Source organism: Doryrhamphus excisus, linkage group LG6 (assembly GCF_037039965.1).
Source record: "Doryrhamphus excisus strain RoL-2023G ecotype Guam linkage group LG6, RoL_Dexc_Guam_v1.1, whole genome shotgun sequence".
Classification (NCBI taxonomy): domain Eukaryota; kingdom Metazoa; phylum Chordata; class Actinopteri; order Syngnathiformes; family Syngnathidae; genus Doryrhamphus; species Doryrhamphus excisus.
The window spans coordinates 9,863,656-9,890,795 of NC_136362.1; the positions used below are offsets into that span (position 1 = coordinate 9,863,656).

The 27,140-nt window shown below is 42.1% G+C and overlaps 2 protein-coding genes and 1 long non-coding RNA gene across 5 annotated transcripts in view; 2 read left to right on the forward strand and 1 right to left on the reverse strand.

The window, feature by feature from the left end:
• The first annotated feature begins 497 nt into the window (after positions 1-497).
• Positions 498-5,201, forward strand: cbln12 (cerebellin 12). Of its 2 annotated transcripts, XM_058069117.2 has the most exons (4): positions 498-654; positions 1,013-1,488; positions 4,367-4,486; positions 4,570-5,201. In XM_058069117.2, the coding sequence occupies exons 2-4, from the start codon at positions 1,210-1,212 to the stop codon at positions 4,765-4,767; spliced, it is 597 nt and encodes a 198-aa protein (XP_057925100.2). In that variant the 5' UTR covers positions 498-654; positions 1,013-1,209; the 3' UTR covers positions 4,768-5,201. The 2 variants fall into 2 exon arrangements, with proteins under 2 accessions (XP_057925100.2, XP_078647509.1); XM_078791383.1 differs by lacking the exon at positions 498-654 and having other exon boundaries at positions 670-1,488.
• Positions 3,980-10,308, reverse strand: LOC131126499 (uncharacterized). Of its 2 annotated transcripts, none has more exons than XR_013627513.1 (3): positions 10,032-10,308; positions 4,694-4,761; positions 3,980-4,464 (listed from the first exon to the last, which is right to left on the reverse strand). It is a non-coding gene; the product is annotated as an uncharacterized LOC131126499 (long non-coding RNA). The 2 variants fall into 2 exon arrangements; XR_013627514.1 differs by having other exon boundaries at positions 4,568-4,761.
• The window catches only part of chd8 (chromodomain helicase DNA binding protein 8), a 35,537-nt gene continuing 18,635 nt past the window's right edge, over positions 10,239-27,140 (forward strand). The window contains exons 1-18 of the mRNA XM_058069105.2: positions 10,239-10,369; positions 11,200-12,222; positions 12,305-12,640; positions 15,595-15,708; positions 15,788-16,293; positions 16,377-16,488; positions 19,463-19,714; positions 19,783-19,851; positions 19,927-19,982; positions 21,705-21,822; positions 21,931-22,014; positions 22,128-22,265; positions 23,739-23,860; positions 24,018-24,261; positions 24,324-24,500; positions 24,601-24,744; positions 26,354-26,452; positions 26,872-27,031. Of these exons, the coding sequence (XP_057925088.2) occupies positions 11,299-12,222; positions 12,305-12,640; positions 15,595-15,708; positions 15,788-16,293; positions 16,377-16,488; positions 19,463-19,714; positions 19,783-19,851; positions 19,927-19,982; positions 21,705-21,822; positions 21,931-22,014; positions 22,128-22,265; positions 23,739-23,860; positions 24,018-24,261; positions 24,324-24,500; positions 24,601-24,744; positions 26,354-26,452; positions 26,872-27,031 (3,655 nt within the window). The 5' untranslated portion in view covers positions 10,239-10,369; positions 11,200-11,298. The remainder of the gene's footprint in view (positions 10,370-11,199; positions 12,223-12,304; positions 12,641-15,594; positions 15,709-15,787; positions 16,294-16,376; positions 16,489-19,462; positions 19,715-19,782; positions 19,852-19,926; positions 19,983-21,704; positions 21,823-21,930; positions 22,015-22,127; positions 22,266-23,738; positions 23,861-24,017; positions 24,262-24,323; positions 24,501-24,600; positions 24,745-26,353; positions 26,453-26,871; positions 27,032-27,140) is intronic.

A 27,140-nucleotide genomic window follows, 5' to 3' on the forward strand; every position in this document is an offset into this window, starting at 1 on the left:
CGCTAATTAACCTGGCATGTTTTTTTTTGGAATGTGGGAGGAAACCGGAGAAAACCCACGCATGCACGGGGAGAACATGCAAACTCCACACAGAGATGGCCGAGGGTGGAATCGAACCCTGGTCTCCTAGCCGTGAGGTCTGCGCGCTAACCACTAATCCGCCGTGCCGCCATGTATCAAAACATGATACATTGAAATAATAATGATATATTATATAATTATGAATTATTACCCGCATGTTGCAGACTAACCAAAGAATATAACAACACTACATTTTGTATAAGATGGTACGCAGCCATTCAATCAACCAACCGTCCTTCACATTAAAAAAAAGTTGCATTGCACTCAAGGTTCTTTTCTTTGAAATCACTCATACTCAATTACTTTATGTTTTGAATTTTTCCCTGCGATGGATGGTGGGTGGATGTAGAAGAAGAGAGAAAACGAGAGAGGCGGAGGGAAAAAAAAAAAAAAAAAAAAAAAAAAGTGGGGGTGGCGGAGCGAGCTAGCGATACAAAAAGAGAGAGAGAGAGATCATCACATCACCGTCATCTGACTTGGCTCGGATCGGACTTGATTGTTGTTGTGTGGAACGATGTGAGCGAGGAGACGAGAAGATGAGTATGGAATGCGAGGTTCCTCATTGTGATACAGGTGTGTATGTTTTTTTTTTTTTTGCAATAATATTCATAAATATAGAGCATGTTTTAAAAAAAAAAAAAAAAAGTTGTCATATGAAAAGTAGTTTTGAGCGTAATGTTTATAAATATTCAACTGGTTTGACTGAAGAGCGTGAAGGTGCGAGGAAATGCATGTCGGGCGGCGTGAGGTGGGAAGGAGGTATACGTGTAAAAGACAGATGGTCACTCAGTGGAGTTGTTCCTTCCTCCACCCCCCCCCCCCCCGCCGCCGCCACTGCCTGGGTCCTGCATCCTTCTGCTCGTGTTGTCAAATCTATGCATCTCTCCGAACGAGCTTTTTGCTCATCTTGTCAAATTCTTCTCATCCCCAGATACTCTCCATCCGCCTTGTCAGGGCTTTTTTGCTGAGGAAGCTAATTTGAGAAGACCGACAACGGCCTGACTGACGTCAAAGATACTTTTTTCGAAAAAAAAAAAAAAAAAAAAAATGACCTCGGTTATTCACGTCTACATCTGAAAGCTAAGAAATACTTTTTTTTTTTTTAATTCAACAATTCAAGCTTCAATCATGCATCCAGTTGACCTTACCGTACTTCTGGCCATGACGCTGCTGCTGCTGCTGTGGGGTCCACGGGGGTCCGAGGCACAGAATGACACAGAACCCATCATTCTTGAAGGGAAATGTCTGGTGGTCTGCGACTCCACGCCGTCGTCCGAACCAGCCGGGAACGCTCTGGGTATGTCGGTACGATCGGGTAGCGGCCGGGTCGCCTTCTCCGCCAGTCGCCAGACCAACCACGAGCCTACGGATATGAGCAACCGCACCATGATTATCTACTTTGATAACGTACGTTGTCTGCATGTTTGATTCCCTTGCTTGCAAAACTCTTTAGTATTAGACACATTTAATGTCAAGTTTTAGTGATTCCATGCTAATTTTTGGTCATAAAAATTAGCTCATTTTTAAAAATCAGCAAAAATTGATTCTTTTTCTGCAGAAAACATCACAAAAGTAAATGAGGAAAAAAAACCAAACCTCCATGACCCCCGTGTGAATAGTGGTTGTCCCCACTGTCAAAACTGAAAATAATTGAGATCTATCAGGCTTGAAAAGGTTATAAAGGCATTTCTAAAGCTTTGGGACTCCAGCCAACCACGGTGAGAGTCATTATCCACAAATGGGCAAAACATGGAACAGTGGTGAACCTTCCCAAAATGACCACACAAGCACAGTGATGACTCATCCAAGAGGTCACAAAAGACCCCACAACATCATCCTAAAAACTGCAGGCCTCACTTCCCAGGAGTGGAATGAAGACCAAAATGTTCCCAAGAGTGCAGATATGACTCATCTAGGAGGTCACAAAAGACCCCACAACAACATCCAAATAGGCTTCACTTGCCTCAGTTAAGGCTACTGTTCATTACTCCACCATAAGAAAGACACTTGGCAAAAACAAGTCCCAAGACCAAAACCACTGCAGAACAAGAAGAACATCAAGACCTTTGGGAAAATACTCTGTGGTCTGAGGAGACAAAAGTTGAAGTTTTTGGAAGGTGTGTGTCCCATTACATCTGGCATTTCAGAAAAACAACAGTAAAATATGGTGGTGGTAGTGTGATGGTTTTGCTGCTTCAGGACCTGGAAGACTTGCTGTGATAAATGGAACCATGAATTCTACAGTCCGGCCATCCGTTGGTGACCTCAAGAAACCAACTTGGGTTCTTCAGCAGGACAATGATCCAAAGTCTTGACCTGAATCCTATTGAGATGCTGTGGCATGACCTGAAAAGTAAAATATGGTGGTGGTAGTGTGATGGTCTGGGGCTGTTTTGCTGCTTCAGGGCCTGGAAGACTTGCTGTTATAAAGGAGAATGTCCGGCCATCTGTTGGTGACCTCAAGCTGAAACCAACTTGGGTTCTTCAGCAGGACAATGATCCAAAACACACCAGCAAGTGCACCTCTGAATGGCTGAAGAAAAACCAAATGAAAACCTTGTAGTGGCCTAGTCCAAGTCCTGACTTTGAAAAGGTACTTCATGCTGGAAAAGCCTCCAATGTGGCTGAATGACAACAATTCTGCAAAATTCCTCCACAGCGCTGTAAGAGACTCATTGCAAGTTATCCCAAACACTTGATTGCAGTTGTTGCTGATAAGGGTGGCCTCCAATGTGGCTGAATGACAACAATTCCGCAAAATTCCTCCACAGCGCTGTAAAAGACTCATTGCAAGTTATCACAAACGCTTGATTGCAGTTGTTGCTGCTAAGGGTGGCCTCCAATGTGGCTGAATGACAACAATTCTACAAAATTCCTCCACAGCGCTGTAAGAGACTGATTGCAAGTTATCCCAAACGCTTGATTGCAGTTGTTGCTGCTAAGGGTGGCCTCCAATGTGGCTGAATGACAACAATTCTGCAAAATTCCTCCACAGCGCTGTAAGAGACTCATTGCAAGTTATCACAAACGCTTGATTGCAGTTGTTGCTGCTAAGGGTGGCCTCCAATGTGGCTGAATGACAACAATTCTGCAAAATTCCTCCACAGCGCTGTAAGAGACTGATTGCAAGTTATCCCAAACGCTTGATTGCAGTTGTTGCTGCTAAGGGTGGCCTCCAATGTGGCTGAATGACAACAATTCTGCAAAATTCCTCCACAACGCTGTAAGAGACTTCTTGCAAGTTATCCAAACACTTGATTGCAGTTGCTGCAGTTGTTGGTTGGTGGCCCAACCAGTTATTAGCTTCAAGGGGCAATCATGTTGTTCACACAGGGCCATGTAGCTTTGGAAAAAAACAAAAATGACTTAAATAAATGTAAATAAAAAACATTAGGAAATCATACAAATAATTTAATTGAAGTCACAAAAATACTAAAAAAAACATGAAAAAAAATTGTAAAAAAATCAAAAATGATGTAAATAAATGTGCAAAAAATTTTAATGACTTCAATAAATCTGTAAAATAATTTCATGACTTCAATGAAATTATTTTAAAAATTAAACTAAAATGCCTTAAAGTGTAAAAAAATAAAAAAGACTTTAGTAACAGTGTAAAAAATAACTTTAAAATGATAACAATAATTACATATAAATACATATATACATGACTTCAGTGTAAAACAATAAATTACAAAAATAAAAAACAAAAATGACCTAAATAGATGTAAAAAAAATAGTAAATCATAAAAATTATTTAATTGAAGTCACAAAAATGTTAAAACAAATAAAATAAAAATGTAACTTAAATAGCACTATAAAAATAATAAAAACAAATACAAATTAAAAAGGCAAAATAAAACATGAAAAAACATTGTAAAAAATAAAAAAAGATGTAAATAAATGTGCAAAAAAATTTAAATGACTTCAATAAATCTGTAAAATAATTTCATCACTTCAATGAAATTATTTAAAAATTTTAACTAAAATGCCTTAAAGTGTAAAAAATGAAAATGACTTCAATAAAAGTGGGTGAATATGTGGATTCCAGGTTGAGACCATTTGAGAACCCCTGATCTGGAGCATTCGTATCATTTCAACCAATAGAAAAATAACACTAGTATTCCATGCAGTGATAAGAATTAGAAGTACATTTCATGCGAGTAAATGCAAGTTGTTGCCCTTTTTGCGATGATTGTTCTAACCTACACAGCCTTGGCAGCGTTCATGTGGCATTTTCACCCTTTCCTGTTATCCATCCTCCGTCCTTTCATGCCCGTGAATTCAGATCCTGGTGAACGTGGGCAGTCATTTTGATCAGGAGAGCAGTGTCTTCCTGGCACCGAGACGAGGTGTTTACAGCTTCAACTTCCACGTTGTCAAGGCCTACAACAGACAGACTATTCAGGTAAGTGCTTGCTGAGTAATATACGGTATTGATACGGTATCACTGCAAAGGCGAATGATGCACCGAAATCTCGTTTCTTACAGGTTAGCTTGATGGTAAACGGCTGGCCCATGATTTCAGCCTTTGCCGGGGACCAGGATGTGACCAGAGAAGCGGCCACCAACGCCGGGTTGGTGATTATGGAGAAGGGTGACAAAGCCTACCTACGACTGGAGAGGGGTAACCTCATGGGAGGATGGAAGTATTCCACCTTTTCCGGGTTTCTGGTCTTCCCCCTGTGAGGAAAACGGAGATGAACAAACGATCACAGTGCATGTGAGGCTGAATATTCCTTGACAGAGTATATGATGCTTTGCTTACAGGTTTTTCCTCGATTGTTTACACACAATTTGTGATGCCCGAGACACAATGACCACAACATAGAACCAATGCACCAACTCCATGAACCAAAGTCTGCTAAACTATAAGCACCAATTCCTGCTTTACACTCACACTGCAGATCTACAACACACTTTTTTTTTCAAAACACTACACACAATTCTCAGAGTTTTGGCACAATTTTCATGAAGTAAACTTCTTGTTTTCACAAAAAACACTCAAAACAGTCAAATTAATGTTCCCATTATTCACATTCCAGGGAAAACGAGAATTTACAGACTTTTCACAGCTCTTGTAGCTCAGCCATACGACCACGTAGAAACGGGATTAACGGCTTATTTTTATTTTTTTTTATTTTTTATTAACTTCTCAACTCTCCCTGTGGCTAAATGCTAATTGCTAGCATGTTAGCATTTAAGCTAATTTACTCATGTCTAAAGGCAAATACACACATGGCATGATGTAGGAAGGTTATAGGACAACCTTGGCACTTTCTAAACTTGACGCCCTCTTGCTAGGTGCTAGCATGATGACTGTTAGCATGTTAACATTTTAGCCAATTTACTAATTTCTAAAGGCAAATGGCTAAATGCTAATTGCTAGCATGTTAGCATTTAAGCTAATTTACTCATGTCTAAAGGCAAATACACACATGGCATGATGTAGGGAGGTTATAGGACAACCTTGGCACTTTCTAAACTTGAGGCCCTCTTGCTAGGTGCTAGCATGATGACTGTTAGCATGTTAACATTTTAGCCAATTTACTCATTTCTAAAGGCAAATGGCTAAATGCTAATTGCTAGCATGTTAGCATTTAAGCTAATTTACTCATGTCTAAAAGCAAATACACACATGGCATGATGTAGGGAGGTTATAGGACAACCTTGGCACTTTCTAAACTTGAGGCCCTCTTGCTAGGTGCTAGCATGATGACTGTTAGCATGTTAACATTTTAGCCAATTTACTAATTTCTAAAGGCAAATGGCTAAATGCTAATTGCTAGCATGTTAGCATTTAAGCTAATTTACTCATGTCTAAAGACAAATACACACATGGCATGATGTAGGGAGGTTATAGGACAACCTTGGCACTTTCTAAACTTGAGGCCCTCTTGCTAGGTGCTAGCATGATGGCTGTTAGCATGTTAACATTTTAGCCAATTTACTCATTTCTAAAGGCAAATGGCTAAATGCTAATTGCTAGCATGTTAGCATTTAAGCTAATTTACTCATGTCTAAAGGCAAATACACACATGGCATGATGTAGGGAGGTTATAGGACAACCTTGGCACTTTCTAAACTTGAGGCCCTCTTGCTAGGTGCTAGCATGATGGCTGTTAGCATGTTAACATTTTAGCCAATTTACTCATTTCTAAAGGCAAATGGCTAAATGCTAATTGCTAGCATCTTAGCATTTAAGCTAATTTACTCATGTCTAAAGGCAAATACACACATGGCATGATGTAGGGAGGTTATAGGACAACCTTGGCACTTTCTAAACTTGAGGCCCTCTTGCTAGGTGCTAGCATGATGGCTGTTAGCATGTTAACATTTTAGCCAATTTACTCATTTCTAAAGGCAAATGGCTAAATGCTAATTGCTAGCATGTTAGCATTTAAGCTAATTTACTCATGTCTAAAGGCAAATACACACATGGCATGATGTAGGGAGGTTATAGGACAACCTTGGCACTTTCTAAACTTGAGGCCCTCTTGCTAGGTGCTAGCATGATGGCTGTTAGCATTTTAACATTTTAGCCAATTTACTAATTTCTAAAGGCAAATGGCTAAATGCTAATTGCTAGCATGTTAGCATTTAAGCTAATTTACTCATGTCTAAAAGCAAATACACACATGGCATGATGTAGGGAGGTTATAGGACAACCTTGGCACTTTCTAAACTTGAGGCCCTCTTGCTAGGTGCTAGCATGATGGCTGTTAGCATGTTAACATTTTAGCCAATTTACTCATTTCTAAAGGCAAATGGCTAAATGCTAATTGCTAGCATGTTAGCATTTAAGCTAATTTACTCATGTCTAAAGGCAAATACACACATGGCATGATGTAGGGAGGTTATAGGACAACCTTGGCACTTTCTAAACTTGAGGCCCTCTTGCTAGGTGCTAGCATGATGGTTGTTAGCATGTTAACATTTTAGCCAATTTACTAATTTCTAAAGGCAAATGGCTAAATGCTAATTGCTAGCATGTTAGCATTTAAGCTAATTTACTCATGTCTAAAAGCAAATACACACATGGCATGATGTAGGGAGGTTATAGGACAACCTTGGCACTTTCTAAACTTGAGGCCCTCTTGCTAGGTGCTAGCATGATGACTGTTAGCATGTTAACATTTTAGCCAATTTACTCATTTCTAAAGGCAAATAGACACATGGCATGATGTGGGGACACTATGGGACTGCATCAACCTTTTCGGTACTTGAGGCTGTCTTGCTAGGTGCTAGCATGGTAGCCGTTGGCGCACCGGGCCCGGGGTTCACAGCGCAGGTGGCAAGCCCATCAAAATTTCTGCGGGAATTTTCTAGTTATTATTATTATTTATTGAACTGAAGCTGTATACATTTAGATGCAGACCACTGTATGTGGAACTTTGTGTTGGCTGTGATGAACACTTCGTACATTGTTTTTCTGTGAAAAATTAAAAAAAAAATTGTGTTCTGAGTCAAAAAATAAAACACAAAAAAAACAAAAATTTTAGAAGTGTCACACTGAACACAAAAAGGTCCGAGTCATGATGAATATGATGTAATCACAGTGTTTTACACCGTGTTCAACTGGTTGATATAAATGTTTGTTCATATAGTGTTTTGTGTGCGTCATTTGGAGGCCATTTTGAGAAGAATGAAGACTGTTTTGGATTTAAAGTTTCATTTTGCAGGAGAACTGAGGGGTTTTCAGAAATGATGTGAGTGATTTTTGGATTTGTGTGTAGAGTTCTGAGAATATGAGGTATGTGTTTAAACAATCGAGAAAAACTGTAAACGTGTAACTACTTCGTGATTATGTATAGCTGATATCGGATTTGTGCAATTTATAAAGTTAACCCTGTGCATTGTGGGTTTCTTTGCAAGTAAGCCTTTTTTTTTCCCTTATTAATGTTTAAAATGAAGTGCTGTGCTCCACATGATGTTTATGCCTGCATCAGACATTTCCAAATTTAAATAAAACATATAAAACTGCAATACATTTGCAATGCAATGTTATTTACAATGCTTGTAAACAGATCACAGATCAGGCTAAATATTATCCCGCCTCCCTCGCACGGCTTCTCTAGCCATCGCCACAGCAGCTGTTTGTAAATATAGCTCCCACCAGCAGAGTTGGCGTTGGCGTGGACCAAGCGGAGCGGCACGGGGCAGAGAGTACGCAAATGTACTTACTCGGAGCGCCGCAGACAGATGGAGCCACTGGCGAGCACCAAGGCTTTTCTCTGCAGGGCTGCCGTGGTGGAAAAGTGGTCTACTGTCACATGGAGTCACTTATGCTCGCTTGGTTTATCATCACGGTCGCTCCGAGTCTCAATTTAATGTGAATCGTACTCATATTATACGCATTTTTTTGTACATGCGGAGTATTTTGAAGCCAGACGTTAATACGCCGAGTCATATTAATGCAGCTAAAGTGGTATTAATGCTGGACTTACTGTCACTTTCTATGTATCTCATTGATATTTTTTGGCTTTTGCAAGTAAAGTCTGTTATACTTTATTTTAAATAAGTCAAATCAGCGGGCAGGTAAATTATTTGAGTCTAAAATGTGAATTATTTTAATAGCAAATGCTATGCTAGCTTAAGATCCATGACTGACTGAGTGCAAATGCTTCCACTGGACCAGCTCTGCCCCCTTGCAAGGGTGCTGGAGGTTACATGGGAGTTATTATTATCTAATCTTGATATTTGGCAGTCCTTGAACACATCACGAGACACAAAAATGAAACATTCATTCATTCATTTTCTACCGCTTTTCCTCACAAGGGTCGCGGGGGGTGTGCTGGAGCCTATCCCAGCTGTCTTCGGGTGAGAGGCGGGGTACACCCTGGACTGGTCGCCAGCCAATCACAGGGCACATATAGACAAACAACCATTCACACTCACATTCATACTTATGGACAATTTGGAGTCGCTAATTAACCAAGAATGTTTTTGGAATGTGGGAGGAAACCGGAGTACCCGGAGAAAACCCACGCATGCACAGGGAGAACATGCAAACTCCTCACAGAAATGGTCGAGGGTGGAATTGAACCCTGGTCTCCTAGCTGTGAGGTCTGCGCGCTAACCACTCGACCACCGTGCCGCCCAAAAATGAAACATATGTAGCATATTGAAGCAGGAAGGAGTGTGGAATCTAATCAAATGCATACAACAGTCCCTTTTATTGCAAATGTTGGTGCGAAATCAGAGGTGAATGTCAACATCATGCTAACAGGAAGACTTTAAAGGGGTGGAACGAGCCGTGTGGCAAAAATAAACATTTTTATGGGTGTTTGAAGGCGGCACAGTGGTCTAGTGGTTAGCATGCAGACCTCACAGCTAGGAGACTAGGGTTCAATTCCACCCTCGGCCATCTCTGTGTGGAGTTTGCATGTTCTTCCCGTGCATGCGTGGGCTTTCTCCGGGTACTCTGGTTTCATTTCATTCATTCATTTACTAATATATCCTGAAAATTGAGAAGCAAGGAAAAAAAATAAATAGAGCCAGATAATATAACCTGATAAATATTCCTCTAGTATATAATTGATCTGAATTTCCGGTGAACTGTGCTCCTCAACGCAGCACGACCTACGGTAGCCGGGAGGCCCCAAACAGTGCATTATTATTGCATGAATGTGGCACAATGGCGCTAATATCGTATGTGTTTTGGTCACAAGGGGGAGCTACTTCACCAAATTTGTGAAATGAGTGAGCATCATTTCACTGCCGCCCAGACACATGTAAGGTAAAAAAATGTAAACGTAAACGTATCAAAGTCATATGTAGATGCTATTTTAATAAAATTATTGCGCGTGAGGCCTACGCTGAACGGTCAAGATCAAAGTCAGCATATTTTGCACCGTGTGTAATAAAATACAGCAAAACCGGCGCTGTATCATTAAATCATTAAATTAAATTAAAACACTCGGTCATAGTGAAAAATATAAACATATAAACACCTTTTCTTGTTAGCATCGATGGCTGAAAAGCAGCAGTTCCGAAGATCACTCAGTCAAATGATCTCAGCTAGGCCGCATTTATTGTTTCTCAACCAAACTACACCTCACATCCCGCCTAACGGCTGTAAGGGCTTTGAATGACAAGCAATTTAACCCAATGAGGTTGTCGCGTGCTTCCGGCTCGGCGTTCACCCGACCTATCATAGCTCAGCTCGAGCCGCGAGGCAGGCTTTGTACGCTCTCGCTTGGCAAGAATGTTAGTTCCTGCTCTTCCCTAGCCGTTTCCTGTAATCGTACAGTGTTGTGAGACGGAGAACGCCATGTGTGTCGACGCAAAGGTAAATTTCGCACCCCGAATTATTACTGAGAGGCTTGGGGCAGGGGACTTAGTCGTTATTTTGGGGTAATTTAGCGAAAAAAATGGACGCAGATCAACTGAAAGAGCATTGCGGCCTATAAAACCCGTGTCAGAACGTTGACGGGTAATGGTTATTGTGGCACGTTGCTTTGGTTTGGTCGGGTTTGTTGATGAGCTTGAAGGAGTCTTGCTGGACTTGAAGGTTGCTTGGAATTGAACAAGAAGCGCGCTAACTGCCCCACGCACACAACACGGCGCGTCCGTGACTGAATAAATGTCGTTTTTTCCCGGTTCCTGCACATTGCAAATAGGCACACATCTTGGCGGTAGAAGCTAATGCTAACCGACGGTTTTGTGAGACAAGACTGCGATGAGAGCAGAGGGAAAAGCATCCTGCGTCCCCCCCCTCCTGCATCACTGCCTCATCTAATTACTGAAATATCAAATATTCCAAAAATACTCAATTTTTATTCGTCTATTAAACCTTTACAGCCGCTTATTTATTTATTTTTTTAGTTAGAATAAAACCCGAATTATCAGTTTACCTTTTTAGATGTGACCACAATTTGGCTGTAGGTAAATAAAAAGACGAACTCTGCTTATTCAGTCGCTTTTTCTGAGTTTATTGTCCTTTGAACTTAATATTGTTTACTTTTATGTGGTGTTGGATACTCAATTGTGAGCAGTTTTCCCAAATGTAGTTATTTAACGAAATTTAGAAAAGCTTAGTATCCATTTTATATTTGAGCTATGCAATAATCAGGAAATATATATTTTGTGTCCCCTCCCACCCCCCTATCCTATCTCCAGCTCTTTCCTCTGACATTTTGAAGAACTGGAAGTTCAAGTTAGCTTTCATCTCGGAGCGTCTCTCACGTTGCGCCCATCTCCCCGTGCGGAGAGGGCAAGATGGCAGACCCTATAATGGACCTCTTTGAGGACACCCCCCTGTTTAATCTGGATGCACTTCCGGGTGAGTCCTTCTCACAGGGTTCTTCAGACCCCGTGGAGGAAGCCCTTAAACTGGCACTGGGTCAAATGGACACCCCTGAGTCTGACCTTGCAGTCAACGCTGACCTCGGTGTACCCGTAGTAGCCCCCGCCGTACCTGAACAGGCCCCAATCCCGGTCCCGGCGCAGCAGCAAGTGGTACCCGCTCAGACGGTTCCTTTAGCTGTAGCCCAAGTTCCTGCTGCTGTTGATTCTGTACCTCAAGTTCCGACCCAGGTCACCGTACCTGTCGCTAGCAATACCGGCGTGGCTACTAGTAGCTCCGTCCTGCTGAACTCCCCGCTAACTGTCTCCAGCCCTCCAGCTACGACCACCGCCGCCGCCGCTAGCGCACAGCAACTCGCACAGTTAGCTCAGCAGCTCACTCCGCAGCAGTTAGCCGCCATCACACAGCAAGCCGGCGGGAAAATTGTCATTCTTAAAGGCCCTCAAGGACAAGCCCAGGTCCTGCAGACTGTGTCCGGAGCCGCGGGTCAAACCGGCGGCAAGGTGATTCGTTTGGTGTCCGGCTCGCCTATCAAACCCGGCATGTCCATATTGCAAGGAGGAGCGGTTTTGAACCAAGCGACGGGCGCGGCGCAAGCCCAGGTTAAGGTCGGGTCTGCCGGCGTGCAGAGGCTGCTGCAGTCGCCCAACGGGCCCGTGAAGCAGGTGTTGCTCACCTCCATGCCCCAGCAAGTGCAGCAGACGCAAGGCCAGCAGGTGCAGGTGCAGATACCCCAGGGCCAGACCCAAGTCCAAGTCCAGAGCCAGCCTGCTCACATCCAAGTCCAAGCCCAAAATCAGGTGCAGCTCCAGCCAGCCATGCAGGCCCAGACCCCGGTAACCTCTTCATTTATATATATATAGCTTATTAATTTGTCTTATTTCTAATGCGGCTAATAATATTTTTTTTTCCCTCAAGGGGAGCGAAGCAAAAAGAATCACTCTGGTTCTCCAACAGCCGTCACAGGCGGCCGCTGCTGCGACACCAGCGGGTCAAACCGTGGCAGCCCAGCCGCAGGTCACACAGGTTCAGACAGCCCAAGGAGGACAGCAGCAACAGCAGCAGCAACAACAGGCCCAAGCTCCGGCTAGACTGGTCCTGGGTCAGCTCCCCGGGGGAAAACTGGTCCTCCAGGGAAGTCAGCTTTCAGCCTTGACGCAGGCCCGGGCTGCAGGCCAGGCAGGGGGGCAGCCCAAAGTCCTCACCATCCAGCTGCAGGTGCAACAGCAGCCGAACCAGCAAGGCGGCGTGAAGGTGAGACAGAGTTTTTTATTTTTTTTATTATTTATAATAATTATTTTAATATTCATTAATTAATTAATTAACTGAAAACTGTTGATTTTGTTAATACTTGGGTTGTTTATATTGTTTATTTTTTGATATTGTGTGTTTTGTACTGCTTAACTGATTCCCCACTGAGGAATGAATAAAGGCATATCTTATCTTAATTATAATTATTATTTATTATTCTAAAATTATTATTTTAGAAGTTAGCAACAGTACCATTTTATCTTCATTTTAATGAAAGTACTTGAGGAAATTAAGTTTGGAATATTCGGGTTCTAATTCCGGCCTCTGCATTACTATCATGGTATTTGAAATTATGGAATTAATGCCATGAATACTCTTATAAAATATATATTTTTTAATTTTGGTGATATTGTCCAGCACGTCCATACTGATACATGCAGGATATATCTCTAATGAACACATTGTCGTGCTTTTCCTGTAATTCCACTCCACATAGTGCAGTATGTGGTGTAAGTTAGCGAAAAAGTGCCATTTGTTTTTTAATATTGTGTTTCAATGAGATTGTCATAGCAAAAAATCATAACCAGTAGTCAACTAAAATAACACGTAAGACAGATTAGTCTTAAAAAATTCACAAACAACATTCCAATTAACTCATTTGCTCCTAAAGATGTATTTATATGTCCTTTTACGTGAGAAGCACAAAGAAGTGATGATGCAACTACACAACAGAAAATATCATGTTTGGTGCAGTTTTAAGCCGTAAACACCAGCATTTTCTAAGCTAGAAGATAAGTATCACTGTACCCCCTCCGTTGCTTCTTCATTGCATTGTATGTGGTGAAGATGGCCTCATTAGCATCGCCGCCATCTTGTTTCCGTGTGTCTTCCACAGCGGATGAAGATGCGAGCGGTTTTGAACGGCTCTTATCATCATATGATCACGATTACATGTTTTTGTTTTGTTAAATGGAAACGGTCGATCTATGTTCCCACCCTCACCTATGGTCATGAGCTTTGGGTCATGAGATGGCGGATACAGGCGGCTGAAATGAGTTTCCTCCGTAGGGTAGCTGGACTCACCCTAAGAGATAGGGTGAGGAGCACAGCCAATCCGGGAGGGGCTCAGAGTAGATCCGCTTGTCCTTCACATCGAGAGGAGTCAGTTGAGGTGGCTCGGGCATCTAGTCCGGATGCCTCCCGGACGCCTCCCTGGTGAGGTGTTCCGGGCATGCCCAGCCGGGAAAAAAGCCCCCGTGGGAAGACCGAGGACACGCTGAAGGGGCTACCGTAATTTCCGGACTATAGAGCACACCTGATTATAAGCTCCACCCACTACATTTTTAGAGGAAAACCGATTTTGTACATACGCAAGCCGCACCTGTATATAAGCCGCATGTGCCCACATTAAAACATGTATACATATTTACAAAGAAAGACGGTACACAGAGAGTTTTAATAATACAGTAAACCTCGGATATATCGGATTCAATTGTTCCCACTAGTTTTGTCCGATATAAGCGAAATCCGTTATGCGTATACCGGAAAATGTCCGTTTTACGCATATATCGGATTTATATCCGGTATATGCGTAAATCGGATTTTATCTGTTATAAAAAGGCAACAATGTTTCCAATGTACCTGGACTGGGCAATGAAAAGAGACGTAAGGTAATGAGAATTTAACTTTATTGGACTCTGAGCATAACAAATTGTTAATTAAGCTAGGCCCTGTTACGCCCGTCAGGCCTACGTTATTTCCAATAGTGAGGTTAAGATCTCATTCACTGCTGTGCTAGTATTATTGACGTCACTCACTTTTATATTTGTCCTAAATCTGCAGCCAGGAGAAAGACACGATGCGGCCATCTGATATATGCGAGGGGAATTGGAACGGGACTGGAGATTTTGTCCGAAATAGGCGAAATCCGTTATAAAAAATCCGATATATGCAATTAATTTTTATTGGAAATGCATAACAGAAAAATTGGTTCTTTTTTTATCTGTCCGTTGTGAGCGAATTTCCGATATATCCGAGGTTTACTGTATAACTTAACAATAATAATAATAATAATATAACTTTCTTCACAAACGGTGCCTGTGACACGGCAGTAAAACAGTAGCAACATGGTAACAACACGCTAGCAACACAATAGCAACACAGTATAGAATGTTTCCCAGTTCGGGCCACCTGCTTTTATTACCTCTGAAAGCTTTTTTTCGTCTTTTTTTACATCGCTCCAGTTCTTCCCGCTGGCGTTTTTCAGCATCTCACCATCGATTCGTTTATGCCAAGTTTACGTGCAGCAGCTCTGTTTCCTTCTTTAATCGGACAGCTCGATTTGCTTTTAGCTTGAAAGCTGCGCCATATGCCTTTTTTCTTTTTGCATTTTCCATGATGAGGGTATGTTGACGCTAATTTAATTTATGCAAGAAGACAAGAAGTTGCAGTCTTCCTCAACGCATATTCTTAATCTTACCTTTTTTTCTACTCGAGAGCCCCTGGCGGCCGTTCGAAAAATGACATAAATTAGCCGCATCACTGAATAAGCCGCAGGGTTGAAAGTTTGGGGGAAAAAAAAAGTAGCGGCTTATAGTCCGGAATTTACGGTATGTCTCACAGCTGGCCTGGGAACGCCTTGGTGTCCTCCCGGTGGAGCTGGAGGAGGTGGCTGGGGACCGGGAAGTCTGGGCTTCCCTACCCGCGACCCGGACCCGGATAAGCAGAGGAAAATGGATGAATGGAAATAGAAACGGGCCGATACTAATTGGTGTATATTCATGTGTACTCTATAGTCCGGAAACTACAGTAATGATACATTTAGTTCCCCATAACACATAGAAGGCTGTATTTTCTTTAAATATATTTAACATGGGAGGTGTTTAGACACACAGGAGGTACGCAGACAGTCGATAACGGTTTTGTCAAGCTCGCTGACAGCATTTGTCTTGTTTCAGTACCAGCTGGTGTCAGGAGGAGGTAATACAGGAAGCCCACAGGTACTCCAGATATCCCAAGGCCAAGGGGGTCAGAGACTGGCAGTGCCTTTCAAAATGCTCCTGCAACCACAGGTAGCCATTTTTTTTTATTTTTTTATTGGAGATGATTTTTGTCAGGACAGTGATAATGACAATGTGTCGTCTTTGACAGACAAGCTCGGCATCCACAGCTGGCGGCGGGGCAGTTTCCGTGGTGAAGGTCGTCAACACCTCGACGGCAGGACCCTCCAGCACGACCACCTCCCCGACGCAGACCATCCGCATCGCAAAGGCCCCCGGCGATTCTTCCTCCGTGCGACGCGTCGAGATCCTGTGCAAGCAGGAGAAGGCAAACCGTATCGTCGCCGAAGCGATAGCGAGAGCCAAAGCCCGCGGTGAGAAGAACCTGCCTCGTGTGCTCAACCAGGATGAACTCCCAGCCACGCAAACATCACCGGAAATCGGGGGTACAGTCACAGTGGTGTCGACCGCAAAGAAAAAGACAAGCGGCGGAGGGAGCAAGAAGAAAAGTCCCGTAGCTACGGGGTCGCCATCCAAACCAGCAGGGGGCGCTGACAAAAAAGGCAAAGCCAAACCCGCAGGAGGGAGCGTCATAGACACTGGAGGGATTGTAATACCCGCCGCAGGAAACAAAAGCAAAAGTAAAATCAAGACCAAGTAAGTTGGGGAAATATAGAAACGGGACTTGACTCTTTGATCACTATCTCTTCTGAACGTCCCTTTTTTTTCCCCCTTCTCAGCACTATCACTCTTGTGGGAGCAAAGAAACGAAAAAGGAATGCGTCTTCTGATCACTCAGACGGGGAGCTCAGCCCCGCCTCACCTGCTGCGCTGGAGGAAGACCTGATCATGGTATGGAGACATGTTTCTCATGTTGAACCGCCCATTCTATCATGCTGGTCCATGTTTAGAAACATTATATGGTTTTATCCCTATTGTAGCAAACAGCCGGGAAAGAGACGTATACTGCTTTCCTACGTCGTGCAAATTCCCATTTCATTCTGAAGGAAGTTACTGCGCAGTAAAATAAAACTAGCTAACGAGAGCACAGCAATACCATACCTTAGCTACTGCAAAAAAAAAGTCAGTAAGGATAATTCATAATGCCGCCTACAGAGAACATACTAACTCCTAACTTAAACTTGCTGATATAGTTCATCTTCAAGCAGCTAAAATAATGCATAAGGCTAAAAATAACCAATTAGCTAAAAATGTCATCCAATACTTCTCTACAAGAGAGGAGAAATATGATCTCAGGGAAGAACTACATTTAAATAAAACACTTATATGCTAGGACTACGTTAAAAAGCCATAGCATTTCAGTATGTGGAATCAAACTATGGAATGGATTGAGTAAGACCCTCAAACAATGCACAACGATGAGCCAATTCAAGAAACAATACAAGCAGTTGATGTTTGCTAAATACAAGGATGAAGAGTCTTGAACCAGTCATGATGTGCTATACATATCACTATATTGACACTTACTATGGTACCCATTATGTCATTGGATGCTCATATCACCTTGTACTTTATTAAAAAACAAAAAAAACCTTCAACTGTATCATGGAAAGCAGGAAGTGAACAAATGTAACAGTTACTGATTGTAAAAGTACCAGCTGGAGGGGTAGGATTTAATAAGCTTTGCTTCTTCCTACTCCTTTTGGACATGTGGAACTGTGAACTGATTATGTGATGCATTCAATTGTAATCTGATGCATGTTCAAATGAAATAAAACCATTACCTTAGCTACGTGCTTGCAGCCCGTGACATGCTAAACGCCGACGTGTTGACGCCAAGAGAGGCCGGTAGTGTGCCGGGGCAGCTGAGAACCACAGAACAAGATGTGCTTTCACTTTTTTTTTTTTTTTTAAACTTTGTTTTTATTTATTTTTATATTTTTCAAACAAAACGTACAAACACACTCAAAAACAAAACAAAAAAAAAAAAAAAAAAAAGGGGGGGGGGGCACTGGACATACACATCACATAATTTGGTTATTCCACATTCCCTGTCATGTTGCAATTTGAGTAGTTTCCTTGATTTTGTCCATGAACAGTGTCCATTTCACCCATTTTTCTCCGCACACGTCTTCTTCAGTCCTCAATCTATGTGTTAACAGTTCCATGTCATGTATTGCGTTCATCACACAAAGCCAGTCCTGCAATTGCGGGGGTCTTGGGTTAAGCCATTTTTTGGTAATGGCCTTTTTACATGCTACCAACATGATTTTATACAGATATCTATCTTTTCTTGACACAAGGTCTCCCACCAGGTGGCCCAGATACAACGTCTCACATGAAAAAACCAAACTGTAACCCAAAATCCTCTCCATGGTTTTACATATTCTCTTCCAAAAATTAATGACATTTGGGCAAAGCCAGAAGACGTGTGAATGGTTGACATTGACTGCGCCACACTGACGCCAACATGGCTGGGTAACCCCAACATATTTTTGTTTAATTCCTGGTGTAATGAAAAATCTAATTATATTCTTCCAGCAATGCTCCCTCCAGGCCTGAGATGAAGTTGTGGTGTTTTGAGTCATGATCATGCCCAACCATTCAGTTTCTGTAATGTTTGTTTTGAGCTCTTTTTCCCATTTTTCTTTAATATACTGAGTATTGGCCTTTCCCTCCATCAAATTTTTATATAGTGTGGATACTGTCTTCGTAGTTTTGGTTTTGTAGGAAGACATTGCCATTTGAATCAGCCCATGTCTTCTATTCATACAGAATTTTATTTTCCTGTCATAATAATTTCTCATTTGTATGTACCTAAAATAATCGTTTTCATCCAGGTCGAATAGTTGTTGTAGTTCTTGAAAGCTCATGAGTTTCCCCTTAGTTACTATCGTACACCATGCGGTTATACCTCTTGGGATCCACCGCTGGAAGGTCTTATCATGACTGTTTGGAACAAAATTCTTATCGTAAGCTATCCATTGTAGCGGACAGAGGTCATCCTCTAATTTGAGTTTCCGTGTTAAACTGAACCATAATTCCAGTGTAAAACTGGTCACATCACTGACACAGTCCCACCCCTGTCTCCCTCTCCCATCGCCCGCAATGGCACTCTGAATTTCTCTTCCGTTGATGGTCCGTTCCAAGTTTTTCCATTTCGATACAAAATGTACATCACACCAACATAGAACCACTCTCATCTGTGCAGCATGGAAGTATTCTTTAAGATTTGGCAATCCCCTGCCGCCCCTATCTTTACTCAATTGCAATGTTTCAAATTTGACCCTTGGCTTTTGGTTATGCCACACAAACCTTGAAATCATTTTGTTCCATTGTTTAAACTGTTTTTCTGGAATATTAATTGGTAGTGCTTGGAATAGATAGAGGAGCCTTGGGAGTATATTCATCTTCACTGTCTCTATCCTAGAGCCAAAATCAAGTACAAGAACTTCCCATCTTTGAATATCATTTCTAATAACTTGGTCTACCTTAACATAATTGGCATGGAACAGTTCGTCCATTTTTCGTGTTAGATTAACCCCTAGGTATTTTATGGTTTGTGCGTCCCACTTCAAGTCATATTTATCTTGTAGGGCCTTAGCTGGGCGGATGTGCTTTCACTTTTATGCCTCAAAATGATTGATCCAATCATGTGCGGTAGCACAATGTCAATTAATATAAGTGTACATATTTATGTACTGTTAATTGAGTGTGTCCTCAATGGTTGGTAGGGAGTAGCGCCCGAGATGTCCGTCTGACTTCATTCAGGACTTTAAGGGACTTTCAGGGATATTGTGTGTATTAATAAAGTCACTCATATTATAAGTTACACCTTTTCACAATTCAATTTCCCCATGTCCAGAAGAGGCGCTCAAATCGCGTGGTGAAAAGGAAGAAGTACACAGAAGACCTGGACATTAAGATAACTGACGACGAGGATGAGCAGGAGGACGTCGACGTCATGACGACCACGGCGGCCGTGGCCTCCATCAGCGCGCAGCCCGTAGCGGCGGTGACAACGCCGGCAGCAGCAGCCGCCGCCGCCGCAGCGGCTCACATGCACCAAGAAATGGAGTTCAACGCCGACGGACTGCCTGGCATGCAGTTCTTTGTGGTGCGTTGAACATTTTAAAATGAATTTGTAAGTACTCCACTACATTGTATGGTTTTATCTTTTTGCAGGAAAACCCGAGTGAGGAAGATGCTGCCATTGTGGATAAAGTCCTTTCTATGCGACTAACAAAGAAAGAAGTATGAAGTTTACTTTTCATTTTATATTTCTTGCCTATTTTTGTGTGTAATATTATGACATCTACTCTCTTCTAGGTTTTCCCAGGGCAGTACACCAATGTTGAGGAATTCTTTGTAAAATACAAGAACTAGTAAGTCTTATAACTTCTTACACTGCAGAACTAAATCTATTGCAGAAATATTGTGATTATTGTGAAAATAAATACTTAAGGTAAAAAAAAAACACAAATTAATGCATCTAATATCGAGTGAGGTGAAAGTGCTGAATTTTTTTGCATGTTTGTCACGCTTAAATGTTTGAGGTCTTCAAATTTAAATATTATGACAACACAACTGAACACAAAATGCTTTATTATTCAAATCATTTTTAAAAAATCCCATAACTGAGTTCAATTGCTCTAGCCATACACAGGCGTGATTACTGTCTCACCTATCGTCAATGAAGAAATCACATGACAAAATGAAGTAGACCAAAAGATCCTGAAAAGCTAGACATCTTGTCGATCTAAAGAAAATCAGCAACAAATGAGAGAGAAAGAAATAAAAATTATAAAGCCATTTCTAAAGCTTTGGGACTCCAGCCAACCACAGTGAGAGCCATTATCCAGAAATAACCAAAACATGGAAAAGTGGTGAACCTTCCCAAAATGACCCCAAGAGCACAGTGATGACTCATCCAAGAAGTCACAAAAGACCCCAAAACAACATCCTAAGAAGTGCAGGTCTTGCCTCAGTTAGTCAGTGTTCATGACTCCACCATAAGAAAGACACTGAGTTCCAAGACCAAACCACTGCTGAACAAAAAGAACATTAAGTCTCAATTGTGCCAGAAAACATCTTGATGATCCCCAAGATCTTTGGAGAAAATACTTTGTGGTCTGACGAGACAAAAGTTGAACTCGGAAAAAGACCTACAGTAAAATATGGCGGTGGTAGTGTGGTGGTCTGTATCAGTTTTGCTGCTTCAAAATCTGGAAGACTTGCTGCCTACCAAAAAATGTCCAGTCATCTTTTGGTGACCTCAAACTGACACCGACTTAAAAACTATTTTGTGTTCAGTTGTGCTGTCGTTGACTATATTTTACATTTGTTTTGATGTGAACCCACAAGCCGATGTTAGTGCGGCCCCGCGCAAGTTTGATATGGATGCTGTATGGTATCATGTACCCAGAAAAAAGAATTACGTTTAATTAATGTTCATGTTAAAGGTTAAATAACTGTTAATAGTTTTCCTCCTTATCCGTGTGGAAGTGGTAAGTTTTTGGCTATTTAAGTTTAAAGGAAATAACTTGAAGGCTACCGTTTAGGTCGCTAGCTCTCTAGTTTGCGAGTTAGCATGTGTCTCAAGACCCTGCAGTTGTGCAATATGTTGTAAATATACATAAATGTGTATAAATGTGACTATAGTCGTGTTTTGTCATGTCTACAGGGCTCTAATAATGCTTTGTTCATTTTAATCTGAAAAAAATCATTTGTCTACCCACCAACTATATGTGGTTTCTTAAGTTTTTATTATTTGCCGTTTTATTATTTTATTTATTTATTACTGATTTATTGATTTTCTTTATTCTTGATTTGTTTATTTATTTTTCATCTTATTTTGTGTAGAAAAATAAAAAGTAAGATATTTGAGAACAGTGGAATGTTTTATCAGAGCTTTTCTTGTAGAAAATTGGAACCAAAGCAAAGGTTTTTTAATTTTTTTTGTTTTTAATAAATGCGGGTTTTTTTTGGAAAACCTGATGCGGCCCAGTCTCACCCAGACCCGAGCTCCAGTGGCCCCCCAAGTGAATTGAGTTTGAGACCCCTGCACTAATACATCCTCCCTTTCTTCTTCTTCTTCTTCTTCCTAGTTCATATTTGCACTGTGAATGGGCCAGCTTGGAGCAGCTGGAGAAGGACAAAAGGATCCATCAAAAGATCAAAAGGTTCAAGACCAAACATGCACAAATGAGGCATATCTTCCAAGAGGTGAGTGTGGTGTGGTGTGGTGGGGGGGGCGCACTTGAGCTTTTGAGTACCACCCGTTCTGCTGCTGCTGCTGTTGTTGCATTGAGATGATACTACTGTACTTGACAGGAGGAGGAGCTGTTCAACCCGGACTACGTCGAAGTGGACAGGATTCTCGATGTTTCCCACAGTGTTGACAAAGACAACGGCGAGGTAGAAGAAACGGTTCTAGAAGAGAGATTATTTTTATTTTATTTTGTTAAATATTCTGAAAAGAACGGAAAATATTTGGAAAGTGACATACTGCTCTCCCGTCTCCCTTCGAGCATGTGGTGTACTACTTGGTCAAGTGGTGCTCCCTTCCGTATGAAGACGCCACCTGGGAGCTGAAGGAGGACGTGGACGAGGGGAAGGTTGAGGAGTTCAGCAAAATCCAAACTCGGCAACCCCGTCTCAAGAGAACGGTGAGACTCTAAACAGAACACAGTGTATCTCCGCGTATTCCGGTTTTTGATCAAAACATGTTTTATAATCTCCATAATTTGCCGTTTAATAATAGAAAACTCATTTTCACCTCTCATTTGTCCTAAATTGTTGACGCTTTATTTGAACTGAAAGTCGTCAGAGGCAAACATCAACTTGCCTGAGGTGTTAATTATTAACATTTTAATTTTGATTACAATCAGGATAACATTAGCACTCTTACTCATGCATCACAAACAGACAAAAATAACACAAGTAAAATGTAACTGTCACACAATGAAGCGCGCAGACCTCACAGCTAGGAGACCAGGGTTCAATTCCACCCTCGGCCATCTCTGTGTGGAGTTTGCATGTTTTGCATGTACTCAGATTTCCTCCCACATTCCAAAAACATGCTAGGTTTTCCTCACGAGGGTCGCGGGGCGGTGCTGGAGCCCATCCCAGCTGTCTCCGGGCGAGAGGCCGGGCACACCCCGGACTGGTCGCCAGTCAATCACAGGGCACATATAGACAAACAACCATTCACACTCACATTCATACCTATGGACAAATTGGAGTCGCTAATTAACCTAGCATGTTCTGTGCGCTAACCACTCGACCGCTGTGCTGCCTGCTGAGTTTCATTCATTCATTTTCTACTGCTTATCCTCACAAGGGGGTCTCCGGGCGAGAGGCCGGGCACACCCCGGGCACACCCCGGACTGGTCGCCAGCCAATCACAGGGCACATATAGACAAACAACCATTCACACTCAAATTCATACCTATGGACAATTTGGAGTCGCTAATTAAGCTAGCATGTTTTTGGAATGTGGGAGGAAACCGGAGTACCTGGAGAAAAACCCACGCATGCACGGGGGAGAACATGCAAACTCCTACACAGAGATGGCCGAGGGTGGAATTGAACCCTGGTCCTGATCCTAGCTGTGAGGGATGCATGCTAACCACTTGACCGCCGTGCCGCCTGTTGAGTTTCATTCATTCATTTTCTACCGCTTTTTCCTCACGAGGGTTGCGGGGGGGTGCTGGAGCCCATCCCAGCTGTCTACGGGCGAGAGGCGATGTACACCCTGGACTGGTGGCCAGCCAATCACAGGGCACATATAGACAAACAACCATTCACACTCAAATTCATACCTATGGACAATTTGGAGTCGCTAATTAACCTAGCATGTTTTTGGAATGTGGGAGGAAACCGGAGTACCCGGAGAAAACCCCACGCATGCACGGGGGAGAACATGCAAACTCCTACACAGAGATGGCCGAGGGTGGAATTGAACCCTGGTCCTGATCCTAGCTGTGAGGTCTGCGCGCTAATCACTCGACCGCCGTGCCGCCTGTTGAGTTTCAATAATGAGTAAAAAAAAGTGGAATATACCTGCCTGGAGTAGTTGAAGAACAATACAAAGTGTCGCAACGTGGTATTGAATTTTGTCACGCTTTCCGCTTCCACAGTCCCGACCCCCGGCCGGCTCGTGGAAGAAGCTGGAGGAGACCCGAGAGTACAAGAACGGCAACACGCTTCGAGAGTACCAACTGGAGGGCGTCAACTGGCTGCTCTTTAACTGGTACAACAGGTATGTCATTGAACCCGTTCACGCTCAGCCAATCATTCAGTGACCATGTTAAAAGTCTCCATGTCAAATTAGACAACACTTAAATAACTAATATGATTTATTCATAGTTCATGAGTCAATTTTAGGCAGAATATACTTCCTCTTTCTCTGGCCTCAGGCAAAACTGCATCCTGGCAGACGAGATGGGTCTAGGGAAGACCATCCAGTCCATCGCACTCCTGTCCGAGATCTATGCTGCGGGGCTCCAAGGCCCCTTCCTCGTCATTGCTCCTCTTTCCACCATTACAAACTGGGAACGGGAATTCTCCACGTGGACCAACATGAACGCCATCGTGTACCATGGCAGCCTCGCCAGCAGACAGATGATCCAGCAGTACGAGATGTACTGCAAAGATGACAAGGTATAGCGTAACAAGATTTGATTTCATCGGAACGTTTCTAACGCGCTTCATTCCGTGCGCAGGAACATTTAATCCCAGGCGCATACAAATTTGACGCCTTGATCACAACGTTTGAGATGATCTTGTCCGACTGTCCGGAGCTGAGGGAGATCTCGTGGCGTTGTGTGATCATCGATGAGGCTCATCGTCTCAAGAATCGTAACTGCAAGCTGTTGGACAGCTTGAAGATGTTGGATCTGGTTAGTCGACCCGAGTGCAAAAAATGCAGATGCCAATATAATGCGTTTGTCTCCTTAACCCCGGGAGTCACCTGCGTTTGGTGTGTGTCGTCCCCCCCAGGAACACAAGGTGTTGTTGACCGGCACTCCTCTGCAGAACACCGTGGAGGAACTCTTCAGTTTGCTTCATTTTCTGGAGCCTGCCCAGTTCCCATCTGAGATTGAGTTCCTCAGAGAATTTGGAGACCTCAAAACGGAGGAGCAGGTACGATCTAGTGTAGTGGATTCCGACATTCCGACTCCACGGATTTGCAAATTCTTGATCAAAACCTTTTTTTTCCTATGTGGGGGAAACATATCATTTTTTTATTTTGATTTTTTTACAAAACGTCAACAGCAATACAAATAACGGGGGCCTTGGATTAAGCCATTTTTTTTGGTAATGGCTTTTTTACATGCAACCAACATGATTTTTTATTTTTATTTCTTTTTTTTTTTTTTACAAAATGTCAACAGCAATACAAACACACAAAAAAAGGGGGCACTGGACATACACAGCACACAATTTGGCTATGCCACATTCCCTGTCATGGTGCAATTTGAGTCATTTCCTTGATTTTGTCCGTGAACAGTGTCCATTTCACCCATTTTTCTCCACACACATCTTCTTCAGTCCTCAATCTATGTGTCAATAGTTCCATATCATGTATTGTGTTCATCACACAAAGGCACTCCTCCAGTACCGGGGGTCTTGGATTAAGCCATTTTTTTTGGTAATGGCTTTTTTACATGCGACCAACATGATTTATTTTTTTTTTATTATTTTTTTTTTTTAACAAAACGTCAACAGCAATACAAACACACTTAAAAAAAGCTGGGGGGGGCACTGGACATACACAGCACACAATTTGGCTAACCCACATTCCCTGTCATGGTGCAATTTGAGTCATTTCCTTAATTTCTGTTTGTGAACAGTGTCCATTTCACCCATTTTTCTCCACACATGTCTTCACCAGTCCTCAATCTATGTGTCAATAAACAACAAAGCCAGTCCTCCAGTACCGAGGGTCTTGGATTAAGCCATTTTTTTTGGTAATGGCTTTTTTTTTTTACATGCTACTGACATGATTTTATACAAATACAATACTATCTTCTCTTAACACAAAGTCTCCCACCAGGTGGCCCAGATACAATGTCTCACATGAAAAAGTCACACTTTACATACCCCCTTCCAAAAATGAATGATATTTGGGCAGAACCAAAACACACATGTGAATGGTTGACATTTGACTGTACCACACTGACGCCAACATGGCTGTGTAACTTTAAGATATTTTTCTTTAATTTCTGGTGTAATGAAAAATCTAATTATATTCTTCCTGGATGATGTTTTGGTGTTTTGGGTCATAATCATACCCAACCATTCAGTTTCTGTAATGGTTTTTTTTTTTTTTTTTTTTTTTTTTTTAGCTCTTTTTCCCATTTTTCTTTAATATAATTCCATTGGAATCATTTTTTAGTAGAAAAGTCTGCCCCATATTGGTGAATTTTGAGTTGCACAGAGAGCAAGAGTTGTTCATTATATGCTATGAATCAGCGTGATATTTTTCCTCAGACATCAACACAACAGGAACTTTTCAACACAAATGTCTACCTCAGTCACGGTGCAACCAAAAATTCATTGCGGGTAGCGCAATGGAGCCGTGCTCACTAATATACTATAAACAACAAGCCTTGCTGGTATGCCCCCCACACACTTACCCAGCATGCTTTGTGGTTTATTTAGGGATTATTATAAAATGTTATGCTGACCTGTTTATTTACAAAATAGATCATTTTAAAAAGTGTAATTGAACCTTTTTGTGCACCATTAGGTTCAGAAGCTGCAGGCGATATTGAAGCCGATGATGTTGCGAAGACTCAAAGAGGATGTTGAGAAGAATCTGGCGCCCAAACAGGAGACCATCATAGAGGTTAGTATAAAAATGGTAACAAATAGGGATGCTCCGATTTATAATTTCTGTAAAAAAAACATGTTAAATTCAGACTATACATTTTATGTAATGACAAACGATGACCTCATTATTTATCTTGAGCTGATAAAGAATTATTTATTTCCCATGTTTTTATATTACTCAAAAAAAAAAGCATCGACCAATCTCATTCATGGAAGACCGCTATCGGCAACATAACGCTATCGGAGCATCCCGAGTAATAAATGTACTTTATGCTAAATTGAATGTAACAGTGAGTGTTTATGTGTCCCATATGACTTGAGTGAAACAGCTGTGACCCTCATGCAATAACAAGGGCACATAAATGCAACTTAAAGCTAATTTTTACATCATAAAACATCATTTTAACATCACTCTTGTCTTCTCCACCCTCTCAGGTTGAGCTGACCGACGTCCAGAAGAAGTACTACCGGGCGATCCTGGAGCGGAACTTCAGTTTTCTCAGTTTAGGAGCCAACAGTAACAGCAACGTGCCCAACCTGCTCAACACCATGATGGAGCTTCGCAAGTGCTGCAACCACCCTTACCTCATCAACGGTAGTGCAACTCCCCTTCCTAGTATATCCTCCATATTTAACACGCGCCGTATATGGTAATGGTAATGGTTTTCTTTCATTTGAACATGCATCAGATTACAATTGAATGC

Excerpts from the sequence above, each read along its gene's own strand:
- cbln12 (XM_058069117.2), top strand. The coding sequence starts at position 1,210 with ATGCATCCAGTTGACCTTACCGTACTTCTGGCCATGACGCTGCTGCTG. Across the intron at positions 1,489-4,366 it reads TGATTATCTACTTTGATAAC|ATCCTGGTGAACGTGGGCAG; the intron begins GTACGTTGTCTG and ends CCGTGAATTCAG. Across the intron at positions 4,487-4,569 it reads ACAACAGACAGACTATTCAG|GTTAGCTTGATGGTAAACGG; the intron begins GTAAGTGCTTGC and ends CGTTTCTTACAG.